Source organism: Hemicordylus capensis, chromosome 4 (assembly GCF_027244095.1).
Source record: "Hemicordylus capensis ecotype Gifberg chromosome 4, rHemCap1.1.pri, whole genome shotgun sequence".
Lineage (NCBI taxonomy): Eukaryota > Metazoa > Chordata > Lepidosauria > Squamata > Cordylidae > Hemicordylus > Hemicordylus capensis.
In genome coordinates, this window is record NC_069660.1 from 128906184 (window position 1) to 128928069 (window position 21886).

At 42.8% G+C, this 21886-nt stretch overlaps 2 protein-coding genes across 26 annotated transcripts in view; both read right to left on the minus strand.

Annotated features, from left to right (window-relative positions):
- On the minus strand, window positions 1-9664 carry LOC128324831 (holocytochrome c-type synthase). Of its 2 annotated transcripts, none has more exons than XM_053249885.1 (7): window positions 9543-9664; window positions 8413-8531; window positions 4603-4745; window positions 4324-4472; window positions 2943-3062; window positions 478-564; window positions 1-291 (listed from the first exon to the last, which is right to left on the minus strand). In XM_053249885.1, the coding sequence occupies exons 2-7, from the start codon at window positions 8510-8512 to the stop codon at window positions 93-95; spliced, it is 798 nt and encodes a 265-aa protein (XP_053105860.1). In that variant the 5' UTR covers window positions 8513-8531; window positions 9543-9664; the 3' UTR covers window positions 1-92. The 2 variants fall into 2 exon arrangements, with proteins under 2 accessions (XP_053105860.1, XP_053105859.1); XM_053249884.1 differs by having other exon boundaries at window positions 8413-8552.
- Window positions 9665-13964: 4300 nt separating this feature from the next.
- Window positions 13965-21886, minus strand: part of TLCD4 (TLC domain containing 4) — an 88860-nt gene continuing 80938 nt past the window's right edge. For 23 of the 24 annotated variants that reach the window (XM_053249900.1, XM_053249906.1, XM_053249887.1 and 20 more), the window contains one exon: window positions 19912-21821. In XM_053249900.1, coding sequence (XP_053105875.1) covers window positions 21506-21821 — 316 coding nt within the window. In that variant the 3' untranslated portion in view covers window positions 19912-21505. Of the gene's footprint in view, window positions 15278-17481; window positions 21822-21886 lie in introns of those variants that run through there. The other variant, XR_008307118.1, reaches the window with a different exon arrangement.

Here is a 21886-nt window from a genome sequence, read left to right on the forward strand (position 1 = left end):
TATAGTCACCATAAACTTTATTCATTCCTAAATCAGTTCAACACCATTTCAAAATAATATATTTCTTATAATTGTCCATACTGTGTAATTAGTTATGAAGTCCAGCGCCACCAAGCAACCTTCATTCTGTCCCACACAGCAGTCAGGGAATCAAAAGCAGGGCGGACATCCAAAATGGTAAACTGATAGTTCTTATCTACTTCTCCCCCATCGTAATAATCAATAACATATCGGACCTCCTTTCCACAGCGGTCAACAATCCAATCATGTCTATCAAAAGGCAGTTCATAGCTGGAAAGAAATAAAAGTCTTAATTATATATTGGACTAAAACAAACACCAGAACTTACAGAAGCCATATGCATTGCGTCTTAAGATACCCAGCAGAATGTTACTTCATTCTAGTTAATTTCTGTTGAACCCAAGACTTCTAACTTAAGACCTTCTATTTGAAAAGAAATGATTCTCCCAAACATACCCCATCCAGGATCGTATTCTGGCTCTTGGCGAATACTCTTGTGCTTTACCTCCAAACCGAACAAGCATTGGTCCACATGGGCATTCCCTGAAAGGTAATTTGAGAAACATACAATCGGCAATCTAGGTGAAACCAATGCAGCAAAGGAACTAGAATATTTGATCAAGGTATGAGTTCACAACTATAGAGTGCAGTGATAAGCATCTAGTTTCCACTTTACTGTTGTGTGAAATTGAGGCTAAATAAATTCCTATACAATAGACTGTTAAAAGGATGGAATATTTCTTACGAGAAACATCAGTTTTCAAGTTTCATTTCAAGATATTATCGTAATCCTGTGTATATTTTTGTTCTGCCGGGAGGAAAGAATAAGTTAAGAGTAAATTAAGCTTTGACAAATTTTCTTTGGCTCTATACCCAGCCCAAAAATTTAGGCGTCAGACAATGGACACTTGACAAAGGTACAGGACTTAGTACATTGTGGTGGGGGAAGGCAAATAAGTTTCTTTTTATCCACTTTACAAGTAACATATTTAGAACAGAAACAGGTCTGTCCAGGACAGATAAAGATTTTATTCAATAACTCTACCTCTGAATATCCTAGTCTAGTCACCAGAGTTACATTCTTGGTGCTATGGCTCCCTGGAGCCTGGGATTTGTCAAGCCCCGAGGTGTTTTTTTTTTAAACCAACTTAGAGACAACACGTGTATGAATTCAGAATAATCATTAACAGTGATATTTTTTCTTACCCCTCCTCCAGGAGCTCAGGGTGGCATTCCTTATTCTTTCCCATTACCCCCATTTTATCCTCACAACCCCGCTATGGAGCAGGCTTAGCTGAGAAATAGCAACTGACCCAAGGTCAACCAGTTTCATGCTGGTCCATGGCTGAGCAGAGATTTGAATATAGGTCTCCCCAGTCCTGCCCTCCAGCCACTAAACACTGGCTGTCTCAATAGATTTTATCATTTGATGTAGAATACTAGCAAAATGCCCAAAATTAGGAAAGGCAGGGGTTTTTTTTGGGGGGGGGGGAGCTCCATGCTCAAGGAAGTGGAATCTTTCTCAGTGAACAATAGGCCTTCCAGGGTCAGAGGGGAGATACCCTTCCTCATTCCTCTGCAACAGTGCCCTCAAATGCCTTTTTCACACTACTTTCATCCTTTGTAGTGAATGTTTGTTTATTTATTGATTTGATTTTTATACTGCCCTTCCAAAATGGCTCAGGGCAGTTAATGAATGTTATATTTTATGTTATATTTTAATGGAATGTTATATTTTAATATGTATTGAAGTTTATTTTTCAGGGGCACTGCCAATGGCTGCCTATTTAGTTTGCCCCATAGATCTGAATATAAGAACAACCCTGCTGGATCAGGCCCAAGGCCCATCTAGACCAGCATCCTGTTTCGCACAGTGGCTCACCAGATGCCACTGGAAGCCACAGGCAGGAGTTCAGGGCATGCCCTCTCTCCTGCTGTTACTCCCCTGCAACTGGTACTCAGAGGCATTCTGCTTGAGACTGGAGGTGGCCTGTAGCCCTCCGGCTAGTAGCCGATGATAGACTTCTCCTCCATGAAGTTATACAAACCCCTCTTAAAGCCATCCAGGTGTTGGGCTGTCACCACATCTTGTGGCAGAGAATTCCACAAGTGGATTATGCGTTGTGTGAAAAAGTACTTCTGTTTGTTGGTCCTAGATTTCCTGGCAATCAATTTCATGGGATGACCCCTGGTTCTAGTTATGGGAGAGGAAGAAGAATTTCTCTCTATCCACTTTCCCCACACCATGCATGATTTTATAGACCACTATCATGTCTCCCCGCAGTCGTCTTTTTTCTAAACTAAAAAGCCCCAGGTGTTGTAGCCTTGCCTCATAAGAAAGGTGCTCTAGGCCCCTGATCATCTTGGTTGCCCTCTTCTGCACCTTAGATGTGGTGACCAGAATTGTACACAGTACTCAAAGTGTGGCCACACCATAGTTTTGTATAAGGGCATTATAATATTAGCAGTTTTATTTTCAATCCCCTTCCTAACGATCCCTAGGATGGAACTGGCCTTTTTCACAGCTGCCACACATTGAGTCGACATTTTCAACGAGCTGTCCACCACGACCTCAAGATCCGTCTCCTGGTCAGTCACTGACAGCTCAGATCCCATCAGCATATACTTGAAGTTGGGGTTCTTCTGCACTAATCATGCTACAGGGCAGCATGCATGCTACTGTGATGAAAACGCTGGACCCTTTACGTGTGTGTGTTATTGAAGCAGTACTACCAAAAAAAAAAAAGCCCCAGATAAACAAGATGGATTTTGAAAAAGCAGGCCTTACATGAAACTAAACTAAATGAGCAGGGCCTTCTGAACAAGAGCTGGTAAAATGCAGAAGTGGATTTTGTCACACCTAGTTCTTGGTTCTAGCATAAGCCTTGAAAATACATTGTAAAGACTACAAATGTACTCACCTAGCATGAAGTGCTTCCCATTTTAAAATTTCTTTCCAAGCCTGCTCATTATTCTGATTGTGAATCTTGATTATATTAGTCATATCTCCAGGTTTTATGTCATCATCTTTCCATCTCCAACTAAAGAAAGTGATATTGCAGCAGTTAGCAGGTACCAGATGTAAACTATCTTATAGAGATCCAAGTCTTTTATTTTACAGATGTGCTACTTTAAGTATGGGTGCTCATATGCAAAAGTACAAGACCACTGGCACTTTGCTAGGAGCCTGCAGAGGCACAGGCAGTTTGACACTGGCCACATTATGCTGCACAACGTATGGACCACTGTGCTGAAGAAATATTATGACTGAAATCAAGCCTAGTGTCTCCCTGAAGAAAAGAGTAATATATAAACTGTATTTATAGATGTTAACCCAATGGGCAGCAAACCCAATACTATGCCATCTTAAGAATCTGTTACAGTGAGAAACTAACTAGAAAGCCTTTGTAGGCTTTTTACTTCTTCAGTTGGGCTTTGGATTTTCATAGCAAACATTTACTCATTTCTCACAATACACAGTCAAAAAAGTTGAATTCTATATTAATGCTGGGTAAAGCCCCAAAGACTGGACAGATTATATAGAAATCCATGGCCAATTATTTTAAAAGAAAACAAAAAACACCCCACCCGTGCACAATCCACACATTTCAGTCTTTTAGCATGGATGAATATGAATATTTATATACCGCTTTTCAACAAAAAGTTCCCACTGGAGGGATGAACATCTGCTGGAAAGCTTGACAACATTTTGGCCCATAACACAATTGCCAATAGACTCGAAAGTGCTCATACAGTCTTCCCTAGCATCCAGAAGTCACATGCAGTAGTTTACAATATGTGGTACCAGGGTGTACACCTGCCTGGAAGCCATGGTACTTGACCTAGAAACTTCCCTAGGTTCTCTTTACACATGTATGTTCATCATTTATCAGCAACATAAAGTGATGACTTGCATGCATAAGGGACCCAACACAGATTCAATACCAGAGCTTGGACACCATACTTCTCCTTCCCCAAGGAATTTATAATCTAGATTTTGATGTGGCTGAGGAGAGAGGGCAGAGAAGAGGCAAAAGCAACAAAACAAGAGGGGAAGAATGGGAGAAGCAAGTGCAAAGAAGGATGAATGTGAGCAAAGGCAGTTACATGTACTTCAATGCACACTTCAATTCTTGTCAATTTGTCCTTAATCTCAGATGTGCTGAGGCAGGCTGCAGTTGCTCAGAGATGAAAAAGCACTCCACCTGTGCTCCAAGCCAAGGTATTACTGGATTATATAACAAGCAGTACCATCAAGCTACTCTGCAAACCAAAACAAAACTGAATATGCAATTCACTTACCCTTTTCTAAGCATTGCATTCCAAAACATTTGTTCTGAAGGATAAACCCAGTTTTGCTGAGAAGAAGCTCTAGGAATAGAAGATTCTTCTCTCACTGTAGACAAAGGAAATGGCTGACCAGTGGATGGTAGCTGATTAGGAGGCGGCATCTAAACAAAATCAGAAAGTGAGTGCAGTGAATATTCTGCTGTACAGAACAATCTTTCTCTTGTAACAAAATTTAAATTATCACTTTTATATTTGCTAGAAGCCACACAGGGAAAAAGATCTTGAAGTTACCATATTGCTAGGATCTATCTTCTCATGTATCTGAGACTTAACAGGACACTCCACATATGCATATGCTCTTTCTTGATGTCCAGGAACAGTAGAGTTTTGGTTCTCATCAACACTGTCAGCTGATTTCATGTGCATTGGACAGCCTGAAACAAAACAGAGTATGATAGAATGCAGTGGAATTTGAAGTTCAACAACAACATCATCTTAAAAAGCAATTGACTTTTGGATCTCTTGGCAGCTTTCAATCCTATCGACCATAGTATCCTTCTGGAGCATCTGAGGGGGTTGGGAAGAGTGTTCCCTATAACAAGGATCCCCAGATGTTGTTGACTACAACTCCCAGAATCCCCAAGCAAAAGCCACTGCAGCTGGGGATTCTAGGAGTTGTAGTCAACAACATCTGGGAATCCCTGTTAGAGGGAACAGTGGTTGGGAGTGGGAGGCACTGCTTTGCAGTGGTTCTGCTCCTACCTCTCAGGCAGCTTCCAGATGGTGTAGCTTGGAGACTGTTCTTCAAAATGTGAACTTTTATATGGCGTCCCCCAGGGCTCCATACTGTCTCCAATGCTTTTTAACATCTACATGAAACTGTTGGAAGAGATCATCAGAAGATTTGGTGCAGGGTGTTATCAGTATGCGGATGGCACCCAAATCTATTTCTCCATGTCAACATCATTAGGAGAAGGCATAACCTCCCTAAATGCCTGCCTGGAAGCAGTGATGGACAGGATGAGGGACAGCAAACTGAGACTGAATCCAAATAAGATGGTGGTACTTATTATGTGGGGTGGGAGACAATTCGGGAGACAATTTTGATCTGCCGGTTCTGGATGAGGGGGTCACACTTTCCCAGAAGGAACAGGTACGCAGTCTGGGAGTGCTACTGAATCTAAATCTATTCCTGCCATACCAAGTTGAGGCAGTGGCCAGAGGTGCTTTCTATCAACTTCAGCTGATACGCCAGCTGTGTCCATTTCTTGAGATAAACAACCTCAGAATAGTGGTACAGATGCTGGTAACCTCCAGACTTGACTACTACTTCCCTATATTCAGCTGCTACCACTTGCTAACCTGGTACCAAAAGAAGTATAGCTTGCTAGATTTATAAGATGGAGAAGCTCCTCAGTACAAGTCAATTCACTGCCACTTCTTGAGGCAATTCATCTTCATTCATCTGCACAAAATGAAAAGGAAGTACCTTTTCAGGGAGAGTCCATTCAGTCCTCTCTGAATGAGTGGGGTTACCTACTGTCTCTAGCACAAAATTCTGATATGATAAACTCCTTCAGTACAAGCTTTCTTGCTTTTTTTTTAAAGCTTGGCTTTTAATAGTATTTAAATGATTTTAATGGTTATAAATATTTTAAATTATTTAAAAAACCTTTTGATTGTGAATTGCCCTGAGCTATTTTGGGCAGTATTTCTTACTATTTAAATGAAATAATACTTGATTTGAAGAGAACTTCCCTTTCTAAACTTGTCTGTTATGAGAAAAGAGCACTTCCTATGCAGGAGGGTAAAGGAATAGATTACTATAAATACCTATAATACAGGCAAGATACTATAAATCCACTGAAAAAGAGCAGAGTTAAGATGAGGGCAAGTGCTAGGTTTTCAATGTGCATTATTGTTAAAGAATCTATAATATAAATTTGCTTGGGCCTCATTGCTGATTGACATGAAGCTCCAGACTAAACCATGAAAGACAGAAACATGCCATCTTCCCAGGTAAGTTCCAGACCTTGCTCAGACTATTAAAAAAAAAAATCCAAAACCCTGGAAAAAGTCATTACTCTCCCAGAAAATCTGGGGCGGGGGGAATCTCCCATTGGAAAGCATAGGAAATGAGACCTGTGGGATCCTGTCTGTCTTCCGGGCTTCCTGTAGGATGGCAGGTGCCATCAGTAGCAATGTTTGTCATTTTTACAGGCATTTCCCCCTGCCCTCACCACTCCCCAGGACTGCCATCACCAGCAGAAAGCCTGCAAACTGCAAGCTGTTTTACTGTAGTGGCAGGGCGACTTCCCCATGGGATCCTGTCGGCCTCCTGGGCCGGGGGTCGTTTTTTCTGCATTGTGGTTTGGTCTGGGAGTTTCATTTCAGTCAGTGAGAGCTTTATTAACTTCTTATTTCTTGGGGTTTGGGATTTTTTTGATACCACTTTTCAAGAAAAAAATGAGTAGTTTACATAGCAAAAGGAACGAGAAGTTGGTTCCCTATGCCAAAGGGGCCCACAGTCTAAAAAGAAACACAAGGGAGACACTAGCAGCAGCCACTGGAGGGATGTTATGCTGGATGAATAGGGGTAGTTGCTCTCCTCCTTCTAAATATAAAGAAGCCACCTTTTTAAATGGTGCCTCTTTTTTTCCCAGTTAGCAGGAATAGAACTCCACCTGTTCTAGGTAGAGACACAGCCACAAGTGGAGACACTGCCACAAAATACTAGTTGTTTGCATTTGAGAGCCCTGCAAACCCGTAAGATGTCAAATTACATAATTATACAGTATATGCATTCTACTAATAAGATCCAAAGTCCAATTCCTAGCATTTCTGCTTCTAAAATCTGAAATACTAGGGCCAAGGAATCTTAGGAGAAGTGCTAGCAGCAGCAACTGATCCTTCTGCTTATCCTCCTGTAGAGGACTAATTCTGACCCATCACTGTCCTTGGGTTCAAGACTCCAAGGAAGCAATGAATGGCATGCAGTGTACGCAATCCTTCCTCTGACTTACTTTGGCCCGAAGGCATCAGCAGCCCAAAGAAAAGAGGAAAGTGCCTATTTGTGACCCAATGTGGCCGCAAGTTTCTTTCAACTTGGGCATGCAGTCCAGGATAGCCCTTGACCAACTACACACATAGTTCAGAACAGTGTAACTTGCCATTCACCTGGCATGAGTAGCAGTTGAATGACAAGTTTTGAGTTTGGTCTAAGACTCAAAACTACTCAAAGCAATTATCTCTAAATATTTTGATACTTAGATCCTTCTGTAATGTTTCAAAACAAGTGTTTTCTGCATTGCTCTTCTGTAGTGAGAGAACTCAGTTGATCCCCCCCCCCCATTTTATCTTCCACTAAAGTCAGAAACCAGAATTCTAGTTTTGTCTAACAGATACCTATTTATCCAGAAATCAGAAATTTATTAATTTGTTAGGAAGCTGCCATATACTGAGTAAGACCACTGGTCCATCTAGCTTAGTATTGTCTACACAGACTGGGAGCGGCTTCTCCAAGGTTGCAGGCAGGAGTCTCTCTCAGCCCGATCTTGGAGATACCAGGGAGGGAACTTGGAACCTTCCACTCTTCCCAGAAAGGCCTATCCCCTAAGGGGATATCTTACAGTGCTCACATATCAAGTTTCCCATTCATATGCAACTAGGTTGGACCCTGCTTAGCTAAGGAGACAAGTCATGCTTGCTACCACAAGACCAGTTCTCCTCCATATTGGTGGAAAATGAAAATTAAAGGGTTTTTTAAAATTAACACCTACAATTGCTTTCAAGTTACATATCTAGAGCCTAAAAACTGTCCCTATTCAATCCAGCATAACATCCCTCCCAGTGATTGTTGCTGGTGTCTGTCTCTTGCGTTTCTTTTTAGATTGTGAGCCCCTTTGATACAGGGAAACATCTCATTCCATTTGCTATGTAAACTGCTTGAAGAACCTTTTTTTGCTGAAAAGCAACATATCAATATTTTTTAAATAGTGATAAGCTTGCCATATTAACACTCTTGGAGCCTGCTTATAAGCAAAAGGTTTTAGAACCACTTTTCAGCTGCTCTGATCATTTAGTTAGTGAGCAATTAATTACCTTCCATTTTCTTCTGTTGCATGGGACATTGTGAGGATGCAGTCTGTTCCGATACACTTCCTTGGAGTGCAATCGATGGAGAGGATGCAGACAAACCCATGGCAGCTTCTTGGTTAAATCTAGGTTTATGAGAAGGGCATCTGAAATGTATGCCAACCATATGATCATGGTTTACTTAAAGAAAAGCATGGAGGGGACTATACAAAAGCACAGCAGCAGTCAACAACATAGCAACTGAGCAGCTACAAATAGGTATAGAGTACCTTTTAATGGTCCATGATTTTGTTCTCATAATGTTGTAAGGGGTCATTTTCAAAGAGAAAGGTATGGGGGTTAACATAAGAACAGGATGTTATGCTGGATCAGGCCAAAGGCCTATCTAGTCCACCATCCTGTTTCCCACAGTGGTCCACCAGATGCCTTTGAGAAGCCCACAGGCAAGAAGTGAGGGCATGCCCTCTCTCTTGATGTTACTCCCCTGCAACTGGGTGTTCAAGCCATCTTGTCTCCGAGGCTGGAGGTAGGCCTATAGCCACCAGACTAGCAGCCATTCATAGAGCTGCCCTCCCTGAATTTGTCCAAGCCCCTTTTAAAGCCATCCAAGCTAGTGGCCAACACCACATCCCATGGCAGAGGGTTTAGGAACCAGGCAGGCTGCAATTAACCAATGTGAGGGGAATGTACTATTTACTTGCTGAAATGAACTTGTCTTTGTTCCTGAATTTTATGTGCGTTTCTTTAAATAAGGGGCCAGAGATGCGAGGGCGTAATGCTGCCTGCTAGAGATTCCCCCCCACCCCACCCCACTTTTCCCTGAAGGATCGTATCGGGACCTTGCAGTTTTCGTAAGAGGCGCTGGAGGCGACTTGAAACTCCTCCTGCCAGGGAGCGGGGCAAGCCTTTGGAGCGGGGCCGGGGGGGAGTCTCCTCAAACATTGGCCGTCTCGCCTCAGGTCCCCCCACACCTTGGCCCGTTCTTGCCTCGCTCTTTCATGCCCAGCTTCCTTCGCAGAGGAAGATCTGGCGTCCCTACTATAGTTAGGGTAGCTAAAACTCCGGAAGACTGAGAAGACATGCTAGCCCTAAAAAGGGCCACCTCCCATCAGGGGAGACTCATACGGACTAGTTACCTCCATGTTGCCAAATGCCATTGCCAACCTCCTTGAGCCCGGTCGCCGTGAAGCAGCACTTCTCGCGAGACACTGGGAGAGGGCGGGGCTTAAACCAAGCCGTCATAGAAGGGGCGAGAAATGATGACGTAAGAAGACGGAGGGTGGCGCGTCGTGGTTTATGATGCAGGAGAAGCTGAGGAAAGGTGATGTTTCTGCCTTGTTACCATGGTGATTACAGAGGCTGCGTTTCCGGGCATTGGTTCTCTTTTACTCGGCAATCAGCCCTAACGAAGAGCGAGTTGTTTCGGCTTTTTTTTGATGTTGCCCCCTGAAGGCACTCGTTCGGTGGCATATGTAAAGTCATTATATATAGAGGATGCCAGAGAGCATGTGCAGAGTGACTTCCCTCTTGATTGAGTAACTACAACTTTGGCGGGAGCTGGTGAGAAGAGGAGAGAGTGTTAGGTAGGCTGAGGTGGGTAAGTTAGAGAGAGCCTTTTCAAGCAAACTTTAACTGCTGCGTTGGAAATCAAATCTGGTCATTGTAAACTTTTATCTGGCGTTCTCTTTTTCAGTAAACACGCATTCACAACAACAAAAGACGCTAAGAGTTCCAGTCACAAAACGCCCATATTTATATCTCGTCTGAACCCAGAGATTATAATATAAAATACATTAGCTACCTACACTCTTGCTTGAAACTGACTCTCTCCCTAATGGTAACCCAGAGTTGCCTTGTTGTTGTTGTTATTATTATTACATTTATATCCCGCTCTTCCTCCAAGAAGCCCAGAGCGGTGTACTACATACTTGAGTTTCTCTTTCACAACAACCCTATGAAGTAGGTTAGGCTGAGAGAGAAGTGACTGGCCCAGAGTCACCCAGCTAGTATCATGGCTGAATGGGGATTTGAACTCGGGTCTCACCGGTCCTAGTCCAGCACTCTAACCACTACCGACTGGTTCTTATTTTTCACAAGGAGAAAGGAATCACACTTACACACACTGCATAAGAATGCAGAATGCTACCCTTATATTGTGTATGTTTCCCAGAACACCTATATTGGGCAGCAGCGATATAGGAAGATGCTGAAAGGCATCATCTCACAGTCTGCGGGAGGAGGCCATGGTAAACCCCTCCTGTATTCTACCAAAGAATACCACAGGGCTCTGTGGGTGCCAGGAGTAGACACCAACTCAAGGGCTCAACTTTTACCTTTACTTGCAATTAAAGCCGCTTTAATTTCATTAATGGCAATTGCTCTATAGCCTAATAGAATTATGAATAGTTTCAACACAGAGGAAAGTTTATATGTTTATATACTTGCAGGGATAACCAAACATGTTTGCGTGTGAAAGAATCAAGCTACACATGATGGCAGCAAACCATTTGTTAAAACCCGAGTTTGCTCCAGTCATGTATAGTGTGTATACCCATCTCAGTATTAAGAAATTGAGTCCTTCTCCCTTAGCTTACCTCCTCATAGTATACCACTAGACTTCCTTTGCCCTCCAGCCAAGCTCAAATATTGGAAACAAGCCTAGCAGGGAGAAATGTATCTGGGAAAGGGGGCTCCTCTCACCCAACATCACTTTTGTTTTTCAACCCCCCCCTGCTTCTTTGTAATCAGAGCAATCCCAAATTTAAACAATCAGATTTGCTACATGTGCCTGCAGTTTGAGCTTAAGCAGGCACAAAGCCAGACCGCAGTGGCCCATGTCCAGCCGTTGACGCGGCCCCACTCACCCCAGCGTCTGATGTCAGACACGGGGGCTAGCCACACCTCTGCATCTGATGTCGGGGGGGGGTGGGGCGTGGTCTGGCTCCCAAATGGAGCCATGAGTTTCTGTTCGGGAGTTAGAGTCTGGCCGGCGCTGCATTCACAGTGCCGGCCATTTAACTCCAATTGGATCTCCAACTGGAAATTGACAGAGGAAGTGTGACTCTGTTGGTCCTTTTGGATCTCTCAGCGGCTTTCGATACTATTGACCATAGTATTCTTCTAGAACGTCTGAGTGTTAGGGTTGGGAGGCACTGTCTTACAGTGGTTCCGCTCCTACCTCTCGGACAGATTCCAGATAGTGTCGATTGGAGACTGTTGCTCTTTGAAATCTGAGCTTATGTGTGGCATCCCTCAGGGCTCCCATACTGTCTCCAGTGCTCATTAACATCTGCATGAACCGCTGGGAGAGCATCGGGATTTGGTGTGGGGTATTATCAGTATATTGATGACACCCAGATCTATTTCTCCATGTCTACATCATCAGGAGATGGCATAACTGCCCTAAATGTCTGCCTGGAAGCAGTAATGGGCAGGATGAAGGAGAATAAACTGAGACTGAGTCCAGATAAGACGGAGGTACTTATTGTGCGGGGTCAGAACTCAGGAGACGATTTTGATCTGCCTGTTCTAGATGGGGTCACTGTTCCTTCCCTAAAAGGGATAGGTACGCAGTCTAGGAGTTCTTCTCTCCTAGATCCACACCTCTCCCTGGTATCTCAGGTTGAGGCAGTGACCAGAGAGGTTTTCTATCAGCTTTGGCTGATACACCAGCTGTGCCCGTTTCTTGAGATGAACAACCTGAATATAGTGGTACATATGTTGGTAACCTCCTGACTTGACTTCTGCAATGCACTCTATGTGGAGCTGCCTTTGTATGTAGTCCAGAAACTCCAGTTGGTACAGAATGCAGCAGCCAGGTTGTTCTCTGGGTCATCTTGGAACATAGGAAACTGCCATATACTGAGTCAGACCATTGGTCTATCTAGCTCAGTATTTGTCTTCACAGACTAGCAGCGGCTTCTTCAAGGTTGCAGGCAGGAATCTCTCTCAGCCCTATCTTGGAGAAGCCAGGGAGGGAACTTGAAACCTTCTGCTCTTTCCAGAGCGGCTTCATCCCCTGAGGGAATATCTTGCAGTGCTCACACATCATGTCTCCCATTCAGATGCAACCAGGGCGGACCCTGCTTAGCTAAGGGGACAAGTCATGCTTGCTACCACAAGACCAGCTCTCCTCCTCCCAGGAGAGACCACATCACCCCTTTGTTGACAGAACTACACTGGCTGCCAATAGGTTTCCAGGCAAAATACAAAGTGCTGGCTCTAACCTATAAAGCCCTAAATGGCTTAGGCCCTGGGTATTTAAGAGAACGTTTTCTTCATTATGAGCCCCACTTAAGTCATCTGGAGAAGTCTGTCTCTGGTTGCCAGGGATGGGCCTTCTCGTTTGCTGCCCTGAGACTGTGGAATGTGCTCCCTACTGATGTACAATCCTCCGCATCTCTGGCAATTTTTAAATAACACTTGAAAACCCACCTCTTCACCCAAGCTTTTTCAGCTTTTTAAATTTTTAAGTTTTAATTTGTTTTTGATTTTTAGCTTGTCTAAATTGTTTTAAGATCTTTTGTGTATGTTTTAACTTGCTTTATGTTATTGTTAATCGCCCAGAGACGAAAGTTTGGGGCGGTGTACAGATTTGACAAATAAATAACATTCACTATGTTCCCCCACAACCTACTGTGGTTCAATCTTCCTCAGTTCTGATAATGTGCACAAATCTGTATGTTCCTGACACAATGCACCATTGAAGTAATTGTTCGCATTGCTTCTCTACCACCACCACTTGGGGATACTGAACATCAATTTTATATACCCATACCCACTACATGTCACAGGACAGAGTATAAAGGTACCTAGAGGTGGTCAAAGACATTTTGTTGCCTAGGTGAAGGACAATATGATGTCTGTTGCTCCCCACCATCTGCAGGTGGATGCTCAGCTTTCTGAGGCCATGTTGCCAAGGCAGAGGCAGCAGCATGCGAACACTTCTAGCTTGCACCAGGCAGCGGGGAGAGAAGAGGGAAAGGAGGTGGACACCCCAGTGAGGCAACAAGGGTGTGCCCACCTCTTTTCCCTCTTCTTCACCTGGCCTGACACAAACTAGGAATGCCCCTGCCACCACTGTCTGGCTTGCTGGCATGATCTGAGAGTGCTCACTGGGGTGAGGAAAGGCAGTGGCCGTGAGGCTCTTCCAGCACTCCTCTCACCTGAGGCAACTGCTTCAACTCTGTCTCATGGAAAAGCTGCCGCTGAAGGTATATACACAGAATTGCTCTTCAAATTTTGGTGTAACACTTAGCAACACCTCCCCCCACCTGACAATGGTTAATTTTTAATGACATTCAAGTTCTGTCCTGAGGCAGCCACCTTTTTCAATATGCCATGATGTGACCAGCCTTGTATACTTCAATATCTAACAACCTGCCCCAGAAGAAACGCCTAGCTATAATCTCCACACCACACAGAAACATTTGTCTAATGTAATAGCATTCCAAGTTTGTAAATGAAGAGTAAGTTCTTCCTGTCTGTGATGACAGGATTCAGCGGTTTTGCTGAATATAAGCACACTATTTTAATGAAAGAATTCCACAAAAGAGGAATGCATTCTCTTCCTTTTATTTTTATGTACCAATTCCTTGGATATACATGCAACTTATTGCTTATAGACATTATTGCATATAACCTCAAACAAGATCAGCCTACACAAGTTTACACAAACAGCAAGGTTTCCACATACCAGCAAAATGCAATATGTCTTTCTCACAAGCAACATTAAAGAGTAATCAAGCAAAGGAAAAGACCTTGTTAACCTTCACATATTGTACAGCCACTCTGGAGTCAACACTTGCTTCCCAAGTGTTTTGTGCTGTCATTATTCTGGGATAATGCAATCCATGCTGCTGTAGGGATTCAACTTGTGTAGAAGGGGTTACAGCTGTCATCTTCATTCTACCCCTGAACGGATCTTCAGTTGCCTTTAACAAACTTTGTGCTATGATTTAGTATAGCCTCATATCATGAACTCTCTAACTCACCTCTTTTCCAGAATGAATTTACAAGCCAGCATCCAACTGTATCAACTGAAAGAATATCTGTAAATGCTAATACAGAAAGGACTGTGTGGTACGTGCACTTAAAAATAAATGCATTTTGGAAAGAGCTTAAAAATGAATAGCACCCAAAGTCATGCACACATTATCTGAATCAGATTCCTAACCACTTTGAATTGCAAATTTGGGCAATCAGTAGTAAATACTTTAAAGAATCTAAATCCTGTACTACATCTGGAAGTGACTTATATGCCTGTTTCAGTTTACAATAATAATAACGCGTTTCACAACCATCAAACAGAACCCACAAACAATTTTTTTTAATGCAAGGACAGATTTCACGAGTTGGATTGCTCAAAGACATATGCCTGGACAAGAAAAAGAAAAGAGACAATAATAACGAACACTCAAAAGCACAAATATGCATTTTCAGTAGCGGCTTGTTCTAACAAGCCAGGTGGGTGCTAAACAAGATGCAGCTGCCTCTGGGGCCTAGGAGCCCCTGTTCTGCCTCTCTCCCCACCCTGCCCTGGCATCCATGAGAGCTATGCTGCCTGCAGGCTGGTCATCTGCAGGTGCCCTCCTGGCTCATTAGGATGAGCCACTACTGTGCATTTTATACAGTGAAGCTTCCATGTTTTAGATTTCAGTTCAAGCTAAAAGCTCCATGTTAAGGATATCACAAAATCCCAGTGTAACTGTAGGCGTTTGTAGGCCAATGCTGGGTTATTAACATTAGATCTGCTTACCCTGCCTCAGTTTTCCTCACCTTCCTCTGTTGTTTCGCTTGTGCTGATATCTAGATTGTAAGCTCCTCAGGGATGGGACCTGTCCTCCAAGGGTAGCTCAAGTTCCTGCAGCACCTGAGGTGAGATGCAAAATGCTCCCTTATCCCATGTCCAGGTTGGGGGCCAGCCCCCTTTCAGAATCAAGCCTTGCAAGCTCTGAAAGTGCATGTGGGGCAGGGAGGAGAGAAGGTTGCCAACAACCTCCTCTTCTCTCCTTATGCTTCTTGCAAGCTTTGCTAAGAGTTTGAAGAGGGGCATGCCGCCTTGAAAACTTTACAAGGGTCATATCGGTCCCAAGGGGCTGCTCCGATAATAACACCCAACTGGTGCCCCACTAATCTGCCCCCTGAGCTGGCCACTGTGCCTCATGAAGGGGCTGTTGCTGTGTCATGTACACGGATAAAGTGCCACGTACATGGATGTTACTTTCTAAGTAGTGATAAAGTTCTCTCAGTTTCCCACCAGGGTCTTGCTCATTTGCCTTGCAGGTAAGAATTAAACTTAAAAGAACAAACATTAGGATGAGCTTTTCAGGGTCATTGTTAAAAGGAGAGGGGAATACTAGTGCAGACTTTTTGAAATCACAGTGCATTTTTTAAAAAAAAACACCTACAAGTGACTAGTACATAGAGTGAAGTTGTGCCCTCAAGTCGGTGTCTACTCCTGGTGACCACAGAGCCCTGTGCTTTTCTTTGGTAGAATATAGGAGGGGGTTACCATTGCCATCTCCCACACAGTATGAGATGATGCCTTTCAGCACCTCCCTATATCCCTGCTGCCTGATATAGGAGTTTCCCATGTTCTTGGAAACACATCAGCGGGGAACAACCTCGTGCTCTCTAGGCAGGTTACTTCCCCACTGCACCATTAGGTGGCTTGGTTAGTACATGAATGTAGCAAATTTGGAGCTGGCAAGATTTAAGGATGGGCATGTCCATCTGCCTTCACTGCTTTCTGCTCACTGGTTGTGTGTTGAGTTGGGGACAGTCAGAATTCTGACTCTCTGAACTGGGTAAGAGCAGGGGACAGACTACCCCAGTGTTCCCTCTAAGGCAGTGTTTCTCAACGTGTGGGTCCCCCAGATGTAATTGGACTTCAACTCCCATAATTCCCAACTAAAGGCCACTAGGGCTGGGGATTATGGGAGTTGAAGTCCAATAACATCTGGGGACCCACATGTTGAGAAACCCTGCTCTAAGGCATGTGAGAGCACACAATCTTTTGATGTCTGCTCAGTTAATTTTAGGTTCCATTCAGGTTGAATGGGGAAGGCCTCATTCTGAATGCATGCATGCACACACTGCCTTGATCCTACTGCCCAGAACAAAACTCATTCTGCGAACAGATGAAGAAAATGAGAGGGAAACACTGGACTGTCCTACTTCCTCTTTGATCCAGAGGAAGCACTGAATTAGCTGCTTGCTTTGCTGGCAGAGGCTTGAATTTAAAAAGCAATTCTTTTGTTTGTTTGTTTGAGCTATCCTACTAGGTATCTGAATGGCCCAGGAGCTTTCTCAGACAGCAGGCTTTATTGCAGGCTTTCTGCAAAACTTTACTGCAAGTTCAAAGTTGCCCCAAAAAACCAACACAAAAAGTGTTTTTTAACCACAGATATATCAGGCTACACTCTTAACGTGCAAGGAAAAACCAGAATTGGGTGTGAAGTGCTCCCAGATAGCTCGCAGGGACTTCAGGGTAAATTTGGCCAATATTTGAATGCACATCTGAGGAGATGTGAAGTAAAATCCGGGTGTGAGAAACCTCCAGCTGATCCCAGAAGCAGCTGGGCTGCTCAGGCATTGAGTAAGACAGTTTTCCTTCAAGGACCCTGAGTAGGTGACTGCACAGCTCAGCTGAGGGTGCCATTCAGGCACCCTCAGCGATCAGTGACCTGTTTCTGATCATACAGAGTACCCTGAACAATCAAGCCATCTTCTAGCACAGTATACGTGATTGAGGATTGGGAAGGTTGTACAAAGGGTGCTGCTGTTGTATCCTTGCAGGAACTTGAAGCAGATGCACTTTGTTAGGATATCAGCTACAATTCTGCACAGTGCAGTTGAGGAAAAACCAGGGAACTTCTGACAGTGTAGAGTCTCAGCCATATTGTTCTTTTTTTTTTTAAAGGCTATAAAAATATTGCCAAGATACTTTTAATGGTACTTTCAAACATTACCAGTTCCTGTCATGTTCCAACTCAAATTGATTAGCAACATATGCAAACATGGGCTACCACATAATATTGTGTGCGCAAACATGGAAGTTCCTTTCCCCCATACCTGGAAAATCAAGAGCACACGGCCATGTGGTTGGGGCTGGCTCATCCACTGGACAAGAACTGCTTTCTTTCAAAATGCTGGGTATGTTAAGGCACAGTGGCTGGCCAGATGCCCAGCACACATATTCGGATATTTCTGGTTCAATGGGATCCTGCTACTTCCTTCTGCAACAGCTGTATATCAGATTGAAACTAGGTCAGTTCCAGGGAGAGAAAGAGGGGTCTCTAGCAGCTGAATGAGATACCACTCTGCAATGGGTGGAAGATGGAAAGCATGCCAAGCCATGCTGGTTTGAGAAGTTACCCATCACACCTTAACTGCTAAAGCAGAAATAAACACAACTTGTCTTTTAAATACTCAATGGGCACACACGGATTCAAACCAGTGGACTACTGAGAGGATTAAACTGTTTAATTCTAAATAAAATCAGGAAGAGTTTTCATGGCTACTTCCATTATTCTGCATTAGTAACAATCGCTTATCTTGAATATTGCTCTTAACACACTGCAGTAGGTCACTATTTTTAAATGTTTATATTTAAAGAGGCTGACAAAAACAGTTTTCAGGTCTGTTTCAATGATTAACTCAAGGCAGTCAATTCATGAACAACATGTTGGAACATGAAACAAAATTACAAAGCAAATTGAGAGGACTAAACAGCACCTAGTATTGTATTTTCTTAACTGTACTGTGTTTTCTTGCCTTCTGGTAAAAACAAGCCTAGATTATTATTATTTTTTTAAAAAACCAGCTCATATATTGACTAATGTCATGCATAAGAATGTTTTGCACACACAAGTGGGGGAGAGATTTTCACCCATCTCTCCCCACCCCCCGCTGCTTCCTGTATGGGAGGTTGGGGGACTCAGACATTTTCTGAGAACATCCAGGCAGCAGAGGGAAGAGGAAGGATCAATGAAAATTATCTTCCCCGCTGCCCTAAACATGTGAAATGTTCTTGCAGTACAATGTTAGTATGTGAGCACTTTAAAAAACAACAACACCAACCTCTGCATTTCCACCTGGGGCAGGGGAAATGGGAATGCAGATTTTAGTTTTAATTTGTAGAATTAAATAAGATTAATCTTATTTATTATTTCTCTGTGTAAACCGCCCTGAGCCATTTTTGGAAGGGCAGTATAGACATTGAATGAATAAATAAATACATACATAATTTTAAAAAGCTTGTCAAGAAAGAGAGTGACTGTTCATTAACGATGGGTGGGTTCACACATGCATTAAGTCATTTGATCCCTCATTACTTGAAAACTCACAGCTAAATGTGTGAACTGTCATGACTGAGGAGAATTGTTTGAAGAGATATGAAAAACCTATCTATGGTGTTTGAAATGTGCCTATCCTTTCATATATACAAGACAACTTTTAATATGTGTGAACAGGACCTCTGTCTTACTATTGTATTTTTTTACTATATAGAAGAGATCTGAACTGTCTTGGATGTTATGACAGACGTATTATATTTTAAATGTGACATAAAGGACTTTTTGATAGCAGTCACTTTAATCTTCTAAACCCAAGAGACATTCAACCATCTATAACAGGTGAAGAGTTTTAGTAAGTCTGGGTGACATCTAGGAAGCGTCTACCACTAGCGGTAATGCTCTTGCATAAGTGGAAAGATGCTACACAAGGTCATTATATAAAGAAAGTAACCTCTGTTCCGGAGTAGTTCTTGTGCTAGCAGAAAATGTTGTGCAAATATCAGATAGGGCCAGGAAACATGCCTGCCTGAAACCTTGAAAAGCCACTGCCAGGCTCTGGACTTTTTGGCACCCTAGGCTAAGTATGACTTTGGCGCCTGCCCCCAAATTCAGTTAAAAGTATATACAGTAATGTACAGAATATAATTTTAACTGAATGGTGTGGGGGGGGAGGCCGGGCACCAAAGTCATACTTGGCAACTGGGGCCAGAGTGGAAAACATACTTGGGGTGGGGCACCGAGTGAAAAACAGATCATACCTTCAAAATTCTTTAAGACTGCCCCACTGTCAGTTCCACACGGGTGTAGAAGGGTGTGCAGCGGGGGTGGACTCCGCATGGAACTGGGCAGTGGTGCAGGGGGTGGCAGGCAGAAGCAGCCTTATGAATTGTTAAAGGTATAACCTGCTTTCTAGTCTGTCCCCCTGCTCCAGCCACCACTGCCCTAGCTGCAATGCAGAGGGTGGCTATCCACTGTGGGGAGCAGGGGGGGGGCGGCAGAGCCTGTCCCATGGCCTCCCAAGGATTGGCACCCTAAGTGACTATGTAGTTCCACCTAGTGGACAAGCTGACCGTGAGCTTAGACAGTACGGAGCTAGATGGTCCTATGATCTGACTCGGTATAAGGCAGCTTCCTATGTAAACTCTTCCTTTGCTACTGACTGAACAATACCGGGAAGCACCAACATGACTCCTTCTGTGACCATTACTCTGGATGTCTTTAAACCTATTTTATTGAGTAGCCACAGGCTATTATCCAGTCCAGAAGATGAATAATCATTTGTATTAGGCTTTGCTAAGAGAATGACAACAGGAAGAAGTAACACACAAGACTATGAAATTAGTTAAAAACAAAAGAAGCAAAAACAGCTTGTACTCTACAATGTTCCTGCACATTTGCATCTCAAACGTGAACATGAACACAACATTAGCAGCAAATTATGACATAACGGTATTCAAAACATGAACACAAAAGTTGATTATTTGATAAACAATTCAAGAATAAATACAATACATCATAAAATGAATTGAGGCCATATTAGTAAGGAACTGGTAAAATCAGTGCAAACAAGTAGGTTTTCAATACTCTGTTCTACAGGTTTTCTTTTTACCCAGAATTCATTAGCAGCATGCTTTCACAAATATCTGTTGAGAGCAGTATGACTTTGAAGAAAGGTTATCTCTAATGATAGAAAGCTGCATCATGTATCTATTTTTGTTGAGCTGCCCCAGAGAATAAAAGAAAATCCATTTTAAAATTTAAAAAGTATGTTCTGCTTGAAGCATCAGTGTGTTTCCTCTAACTTGCTTTTAAAAAGGACGATGCAAAATAATCTGATTAGTAAAGCCTTGAACTCTTTTTAAAAGCTTTGTAAAGGCAAACAAGCACAATGGTTCTTGTGACAACTCACATATTCCAGTCAGCAATATTCTCCCCTTCAGTAGTTTACCCCCCCCCCAAAAGTCTCTTGGTCACATGACACAACACTAGACACATATATAGGTCTCAAATAGTCATGATAGAGAAGGAACACTGGTACAAAAATTTACTTATCTCCATACTGTTTACCATGCTAGCATGTGCTGGAATTCAGATACTTTAAAAATACAGAAAATAAAAAGAAATGATGAAAACAGCAGTAATTAACCATAAATGCACAGCAGAAGTCAATACAAGAAAACTGTTTAAAAAAGAAAAGAAAAAAAGCAACCCAAACTCTAGTTTATATGTTTATATAAAATTGCTCTATAATTCCCAAAAGGTTGTGTCCATGCATATAAGGCAGCAGAAGATGCAGTAAAAGGTCACATATTCAAAGCATAATATTTGCAAAAATGTAAAAAGTTCTCAAAAGATAAAACCTCAATTATGAACACCAAACATTAAGAAAGCAGAGAACCATGCCAGGAAAGTTGCCATTGTAGCAGAATGTAAACCAAAGATCCTGACATTCACAGGCATTAAAAACACATTAGTCTAAGAAACCTGAGTGAAAATTCTTAGGAACATAGTGCTAGAAGGGTTTGTTCCTCTACAGGTTCATTCATTCGTCTGTTAAGTGCTTAGAACCATACTGCCAAGGGATGCAGTATGTCTTTGTTTCCCATTCCACATAATGAGAGTCTTTAAATGAAATGACCCTGGATGCCCAGGCACTGGGGCAAGGGAAAGGCTACAGTTGAGAGGTAAAACCTTCTTTCTTCAAAAGGAGTTTTGTGTGGCCAAAGTGTGCACTGTTCTTTTGATGAACCCAACGCTCCTGTTAAATATGTTTTTGTTTGTGTGTTGTTTTACAAAGTCTTCTAGTCAGATTTTCCATTTTTATGCGCTTTGGATCCTCCTTTTCCAATAAGACAAATAACTTTGTAACATCCCTTTGTAATCTTGACCATCCACATTAAGTTCATGATATCCAAAACAATGGAGGAGATAAACCAGGCGCTTTGAGCTGCAAATCCTAATCTGTGGAAAGATTCTGTTCCAAATTCAGAAATAACATTGCCATAATAAATTGGTATGACTGCAATCCTCACCAGGAAGAACAGGACTGTCATTAATATTCCATTGATGATGTTGGCTTTTGAAGACTTGGGGTACCCCAGCATGTCAAAAAACCACCTGCAAGGGGGGGGGGGTCACAGAAATCAAATCAAGTCAGTAGCATGCTTTTCATATTCATCTTA

What these genes read in the sequence shown, in the direction of transcription:
- LOC128324831 (XM_053249885.1), bottom strand. Translation starts at nt 8,512, where the DNA reads ATGGGTTTGTCTGCATCCTCTCCATCGATTGCACTCCAAGGAAGTGTA. An exon ending in GCAACAGAAGAAAATGGAAG is followed by an intron (nt 4,746 to 8,412) that starts GTAATTAATTGC and finishes GTTTTGTTTCAG; the next exon opens with GCTGTCCAATGCACATGAAA. An exon ending in AGAATACGATCCTGGATGGG is followed by an intron (nt 292 to 477) that starts GTATGTTTGGGA and finishes ATTTCTTTCCAG; the next exon opens with CTATGAACTGCCTTTTGATA.